General features: G+C 40.1%; 1 protein-coding gene across 1 annotated transcript in view; it reads left to right on the forward strand.

Moving 5' to 3' along the window:
• Positions 1-7,370: 7,370 nt before the first annotated feature.
• Positions 7,371-7,619, forward strand: part of LOC104992631 (placental prolactin-related protein 3-like) — a 9,631-nt gene continuing 9,382 nt past the window's right edge. Inside the window, exon 1 of the mRNA XM_010845578.1 lies at positions 7,371-7,465. Coding sequence (XP_010843880.1) covers positions 7,411-7,465 — 55 coding nt within the window. The 5' untranslated portion in view covers positions 7,371-7,410. The remainder of the gene's footprint in view (positions 7,466-7,619) is intronic.

The following is a 7,619-nucleotide window of genomic DNA, read 5'->3' on the forward strand; positions in this document are numbered from 1 at the left end:
GGTGGTGTCATCTGCATATCTGAGGTTATTGATATTTCTCCTGGCAATCTTGATTCCAGCTTGTGTTTCTTCCAGTCCAGCGTTTCTCATGATGTACTCCTCTGCTGCTGTTGCTGCTAAGTCACTTCAGTCATGTCCGACTCTGTGCAACCCCATAGACGGCAGCCCACCAGGCTCCCCCATCCCTGGGATTCTCCAGGCAAGAACACTGGAGTGGGTTGCAATTTCCTTCTCCAATGCATGAAAGTGAAAAGTGAAAGGTAAGTCGCTCAGTCGTGTCCAACTCTAGTGACCTCATGGACTGCAGCCAACCAGGCTCCTCTATCCATGGGATTCTCCAGGCAAAAGTACTGGAGTGGGGTACCACTGACCTGCATAAAAGTTAAATAAACAGGGTGACAATATACAGCCTTGACGAACTCCTTTTCCTATTTGGAACCAGTCTCTTGCTCCATGTCCAGTTCTAACTATTGCTTCCTAACCTGCATACAAATTTCTCAAGAGGCAAATCAGGTGGTCTGGTATTCCCATCTCTTTCAGAATTTTCCACAATTTATTGTGATCCACACAGTCAAAGGCTTTGGCATTGTCAATAAAGCAGAAATGGATGTTTTTCTGGAATTCTCTTGCTTTTTCTATGATCCAGCGGATGTTGGCAATTTGATCTCTGGTTTCTCTGCCTTTTCTAAAACCACCTTGAACATCAGAAAGTTCATGGTTCACATACTGCTGAAGCCTGGCTTGGAGAATTTTGAGCATTACTTTACTAGCGTGCGAGATGAGTGCAATTGTGCGGTAGGTTGAGCATTCTTTGGCATTGCCTTTCTTTGGGATTGGAATGAAAACTGACCTTTTCCAGTCCTGTGGCCACTGCTGAGATTTCCAAATTTGCTGGCATATTGAGTGCAGCACTTTCACAGCATCATCTTTCAGGATTTGAAATAGCTCAACTAGAATTCCATCACCTCCACTAGCTTTGTTCATAGTGATGCTTTCTAAGGCCCACTTGACTTCACATTCCAGGATGTCTGGCTCTAGGTCAGTGATCACATCATCGTGATTATCTGGGTCATGAAGATCTTTTTTGTACAGTTCTTCTGTGTATTCTTGCCACCTCTTCTTAATATCTTCTGCTTCTGTTAGGTCCATACCATTTCTGTCCTTTATTGAGTTCATCTTTGCATGAAATGTTCCTTTGGTATCTCTGATTTTCTTGAAGTGATCCCTGGTCTTTCCCATTCTGTTGTTTTCCTCTATTTCTTTGCATTGATCACTGAAGAAGGCTTTCTTATCTCTTCTTGCTATTCTTTGGAACTCTGCATTCAGATGCTTATATCTTTTCTTTTCTCCTTTGCTTTTCCCTTCTCTTCTTTTCACAGCTATTTGTAAGGCCTCCCCAAACAGCCATTTTGCTTTTTTGCATTTCTTTCCTATGGGAATGGTCTTGATCCCTGTCTCCTGTACAATGTCACAAACCTCATTCCATAGTTCATCAGGCACTCTATCTATCAGATCTAGGCCCTTAAATCTATTTCTCACTTCCACTGTATAATCATAAGGGATTTGATTTATGTCATACCTGAATGGTCTCGTGGTTTTCCCTTCTTTCTTCAGTTTAAGTCTGCATGTGGCAATAAGGAGTTCATGGTCTGAGCCACAGTCAGCTCCTGGTCTTGTTTTTGCTGACTGTATAGAGCTTCTCCATCTTTGGCTACAAAGAATATAATCAATCTGATTTCAGTGTTGACCATCTGGTGATGTCCATGTATAGAGTCTTCTCTTGTGTTGTTGAAAGAGGGCGTTTGTTATGACCAGTGCATTCTTGGCAAAACTCTATTAGTCTTTGCCCTGCTTCATTCCGTATTCCAAGACCAAATTTGCCTGTTACTCCAGGTGTTTCTTGACTTCCTACTTTTGCATTCCAGTCCCCTATAATGAAAAGGACATCTCTTTTGGGTGTTAGTTCTAAAAGGTCTTGTAGGTCTTCATAGAACCATTCAACTTCAGCTTCTTCAGCGTTCCTGGTTGGGGCATAGACTTGGATTACTGTGATATTGAATGGTTTGCCTTGGAAACTAACAGAGATCATTCTGTTGTTTTTGAGATTGCATCCAAGTACTGCATTTCAGACTCTTTTGTTGACCATGATGGCTACTCCATTTCTTCTGAGGGATTCCTGCCCACAGTAGTAGATATAATGGTCGTCTGAGTTAAATTCACCCATTCCAGTCCATTTTAGTTTGCTGATTCCTAGAATGTTGACATTCACTCTTGCCATCTCTTGTTTGACCACTTCCAATTTGCCTTGATTCATGGACCTGACATTCCAGGTTCCTATGCAATATTGCTCTTTACAGCATCGGACCTTGCTTCTATCACCAGTCACATCCACAGCTGGATATTGTTTTTCTTTGGCTCCATCCCTTCATTATTTCTGGAGTTATTTCTCCACTGATCTCCAGTAGCATATTGGGCACCTACTGACCTGGGGAGTTTCTCTTTCAGTATCCTATCATTTTGCCTTTTCATAGTGTTCGTGGGGTTCTCAAGGCAAGAATACTGAAGTGGTTTGCCATTCCCTTCTCCAGTGGACCACATTCTGTCAAATCTCTCCAACATGACCCACCTGTCTTGGGTTGCCCCACGGGCATGGCTTAGTTTCATTGAGTTAGACAAGGCTGTGGTCCTAGTGTGATTAGATTGACTAGTTTTCTGTGAGTATGGTTTCAGTGTGTTTGCCCTCTGACGCCCTCTTGCAATACCTACCGTCTTACTTGGGTTTCTCTTACCTTGGGCATAGGGTATCTCTTCACGGCTGCTCCAGCAAAGCGCAGCCATTGCTCCTTACCTTGGACGAGGGGTATCTCCTCACCACCACCATTCCTGACCTTCAATGTGGGATAGCTCTAGGCCCTCCTGCGCCCGGGCAGCCACGGCTCCAGGTAACTTCTCTCGTCGCCACCCCTAATGTATAATCTTTTACAAACCCATCCCTATTTCCCCCACCATCCAAGCTTTGGCAATCACTTTCCTACTCTGTTTCTGAGTTCCAGTTTTGTTGGTTTTTTTTTTAGATTCCTTACAATTGAGATCATACAGTATCTGTCTTTCTCTAACTTATTTAACTTAGCATATAGCCTTCCAAATTCATCCATGCTGCCACAAATGGAAGAATGTCTTTCTTTTTTAATGGATAAATAAAATTCACACACACATACACACAAACACACACACACACATATATATATATATATATATATTACATCACATTGTTTTAATCTCTTCACCTCCTGACAGATACTTAGATTGTTCCTATAATAGGTTTCTAGGTTACTGTGAATATTGATGCAATGAACATGGCAGTACAGATTTCTCTTTGAGATGATTATTTCATTTCCTTTGAATATATATTCAGAAATGAGTATATATCCAGAAGTGGGATTAATGGGCGCATAACAGTTCTTTGTGAAATTTCTTGAGAAACTTCCTGAAGGTATTCCATGGGAGTTGCACCAATATAGATTCCTACAAATAATCCATTAGACCTCCATTTCCTACACATCCTCAATCACACTTATTTCTTAATTCTTGGTAAAAGCCATTTCAACAGGAACGAGATGGTGTATGTTGTACTTTTGATTTCACTTCCCTATAGTGATGTTGAGCATCTTGTCATATACTTCCCGGGTATTCTGTATGTCTTATTTGGGGGGGAGATTGTCTATTCTGTAAAACATAGCATGCATTTTGTATGCTGTATTTGAATACATAAAACTCAGTTACCTATCCATACACCAAAATACATTACAGAAATACAAATAATCCCATTTACAATTGCATCCAAAAAAAAATACTTAGAAGTAAATTTAAGCTGGGTGTTGAAAGATTTATGTATGAAAACATTCAAGACACTCATGAAAGAAATATTTAAAAGACACAAGGGAAACATATTTCATATTTATTGACTGGAAGAATTAATATTATTAATACATCCATACTACCCACAGCTATCTACATATTCTCTGCAGTCTCTTTCAAAATTCCAACAAAACAGAAAGAAAAAAATTCTACAACTTGTATAAAACCACTGTTGTTGTTCAGTTGCCAGGTTCTGTCTGTCTCTTTGTGACTCCACAACCTGCAACACACCAGACTTCCCTGTCCCTTACCATCTCTTAGAATTTGCCCAAGTTCATGCCCATTGAATAGGTGATGGCATCCAACCATCTCATCCTCTGTCACCCTCTTTTCCTTCTGCCTTCAATCTTTCCCAGCTTCAGGGTCTTTTCCAATAAGTCAGCTATTCACATTAGGTGGCCAATGTATTGGAGCTTCAGCTTCAGCATCAGTCCTTCCAAAGAGTATATGGGGTTGATTTCCTATAAGGTTGACAGGTTTTGAAATCCTTGGTGCCCAGGGACTCTCAAGAGTCTTCTACACCAGCACGGTTTGAAAACATCAGTTCTTCAGCACTCTGTCTTCTTTATTGTCTTCCCAGCTCTTACATGTGTACATGACTACTGGAAAGAGCCTAGCCTTGACTATACAGATCTCTGTCGGCAAAGTGATGTTTTTGCTTTTAACACACTGTCTAGGTTTGTCACAGCTTTCCTGCCAAGAAGAAATCATCTTCTAATTTTGTGGCTGCAGTCACCATCCACAGTGATTTTAGAGCCCAGGAAGTGAAAATCTGTCACCGCTTCCACCTTTTCCCCTTCTATTTGCCATGTAAGTGATGGGGCCAGATGCCATGATCTTAGCTTTTTTGATATTGAGTTTTAAGCCAGCTTTTTCACTCTCCTCTTTCACCCTCATCAAGAGGCTATTTAGTTCCTCTTGCTTTTTGCCATTAGAGTGGTATCATTCACATGTCTGAGGTTTTTGGTATTTCTACCAGGAATCTTTATTCTAGGCTTTAGGACTCATCCAGTCCAACATTTTGCATGACATGCTCTGCATATATGTTAAATCAGCAGGGTGACAATATTCTGCCTTGATGGACTCCTTCACCAATTTTGAACCAGTTTATTGTTCCTTGTCTGCTTATAACTGTTGCTTTTTGAACTGCATACAGGTTTCTCAGAAGAGGGGTAAGGTTGGTTTGGTATGCCCATCTCCTTAACAATTTTCCACTTTGTTGTGATCCACACAGTTTGGTAAAGTCAATGAAGCAAATGTTTTTCTGGAATTCCCTTAATTTCTCTATGTTCCAGCATATGTTGCCAATTTGATCTCTGGTTCCTCTGCCTTTTCTAAACCCAGCTTGAACATCTGGAAGTTCTAGGTTCACATAATGCTGAAGCCTAGCCTGGAGGATTTTGGGCATAACCTTACTAGTACTGGAGATGAGTGCACCTGCAGTGGCTTGAACATTCTTTAATACTGCCCTTCTTGGGAAATGGGACAAGGATTGACCTATTCCTGTCTTCTGGCCCCTTCTGGCTTTTCCAAATTTTCTGACATTGAGTGGAGCACTTTAATAGCATCATGTTTTAGGATTTTAAATAGCTTTGCTGGAATTCTATCACCTCCAATAGCTTTATGGGCAGCAGTGCCTCTTAAGACCCACTTGAATTCAGATTCTAGAATGTCTGGCTCTAAGTGAGAAACCACACCATTGTGATTATCTGGGTCATTAAGATTTTTTTTTGTATAGTTCTTCTGTGTACTTTCCCCATCTTTTTTGGTCTATTCTGTTGTATTAAATCACAAAACACCAAAGATAGATGTGATCTTGAGAAAAAAGAACAAAGTTTGAGACTAGATTGCTGATTTCAAATTGTATTAGAAAGCTATAGTAATCAAAACAGGATGACTTGCGTCTGGCACATAAATAGACACATAGTTCAACAGAGCAGAACAGCAAAGCTGGAAAGAAATGCACACCCATATATTGTCAGTTAGGTTATGAAAAAAGAGCTTTTTTCCAGTGGGGAAAGGATAGGCTTTTCAAAAATGGCACTAGGAAAACTGGATAGTCCTATGAAAAAATGAAACTGTGCCCCTGTCTTTTACCATACACAAAAATCTACTAAAAAGGGAATAAAAGTTGAACATAAGACTTCAAGCAGTTAAACCCCTAGAAGAATACATTGAGGTAATCTTCTTGCCATTGGTCTTTGCAACAAGTTTTTGGGTTTCACACCAAAATCAAAGGCAACTACTGCAAAAACATACAAGTGGGACGACATCAAACTCCAAACAAAGGAACATCAACAAAATCAAATGGCAATTTACAGATTGACAGAAGATATTTCCAAAACATATATTTGATAAGGGCTTAATATCCAAGAATACATGAGACATACAACTCATGGGCAAAAAAACCCCAAATAATCCAAATTTTTAATGGAGTGTAAGAAAAGTAAGACTTTCAATAAATCTGAAGATTAGACTGTAGATGAGAGATACTGAAAGGTTTTCCTTCTAGAAAAACAAAAGCTTGTTCTTTCCTGGCATTACTTTCTTCATCTGCACTCACTTGTTTGACAATTACAGTTCAATGTGTACATTCTTCAATGAATAGCAATCACCCCACAGTGAGCTATAATATGTACTAAGAACAGCCCCATTGGGGGGAAAAAAAAAAACATCTAATATTTGCATTCTTACTAATGAGGCATATCAAAAGGAAGGTAATTTCCAGAGTTTACCACTCCATTGTTTTCTATATTTCATTTCAAAATTGAGCCACCTAGTAAGGAAAATGAGTTAAGAGATCTCAATAATATATAGATAGAAAATCAGTTTTTAAAGGGGGCATTAATGGATTATAATTTGGGGGTAATTTATTACTACTGTTGTAACTGTAGTCCTTTGATTCTCAACTGCATCAGGTTAATAATTTATTATAAATATTAATACCAACACAGGGACACATACTACTAAAGTTATAGTGAATAGAGAAAGACATATTAGGCAAGAAGTGAAAGTATGGGAAGTCAGCAATGGTAGCAAAGTAAAAGGCAGTATTGCCTTGAGGGGAAAGAAGATTCTCAAAGTTTCTTGAAACAGCAAGAACAAACCAGATGTGAGGAGTTAGTTTAATTTGTAAACCAGAAGCTCTACCAGAAGAAATGTAAGTTCATAAAAACATTACGATGCTAAAACTCAAAATTTAGCTAGGGAATAGGGTAGGGTCAGGTATATAGACATTCAAAATTCTCCATTGCTTAGTGCATCAGGCACTCAAGGACCACCCTCACTGAAGTCTTTCTCTATTGCTCAACCTACAGGTACCAGCATGGAGAAAGAGATAGCACTACTCCACAGGCAGTAGAACCCTACCTTTACACCTCACGGCTTTCCTTAAGAAGCATTCCATGCAGCAGATTTCCTCCATCCCAACCCATTAGTCTGACTCCCCACGGTCAACAGGAGTCCTCACCCTGGGATCATTCCACAATCCCCATGGCTCCAGCTCCCAGCTTCTGTGGACACCAGTGGACTTACAACCCTGTCCAAGGTATGAAAGGCTGCAGCATGGCTTGTCTATGTGGTTCTCACTCCTTTCAGACTGTCACAGATTAGTGAGTTCTCTCCCCAACTGCTTCAAATGCCTCCCCCTTCCCAGTGGATGGCCATGGACGTAGGGATATTTTCCCTGTGCTTCAGCTCCC

The sequence above is a fragment of the Bison bison genome, unplaced genomic scaffold, assembly GCF_000754665.1.
Source record: "Bison bison bison isolate TAMUID 2011002044 unplaced genomic scaffold, Bison_UMD1.0 scf7180017864220, whole genome shotgun sequence".
NCBI lineage: Eukaryota > Metazoa > Chordata > Mammalia > Artiodactyla > Bovidae > Bison > Bison bison.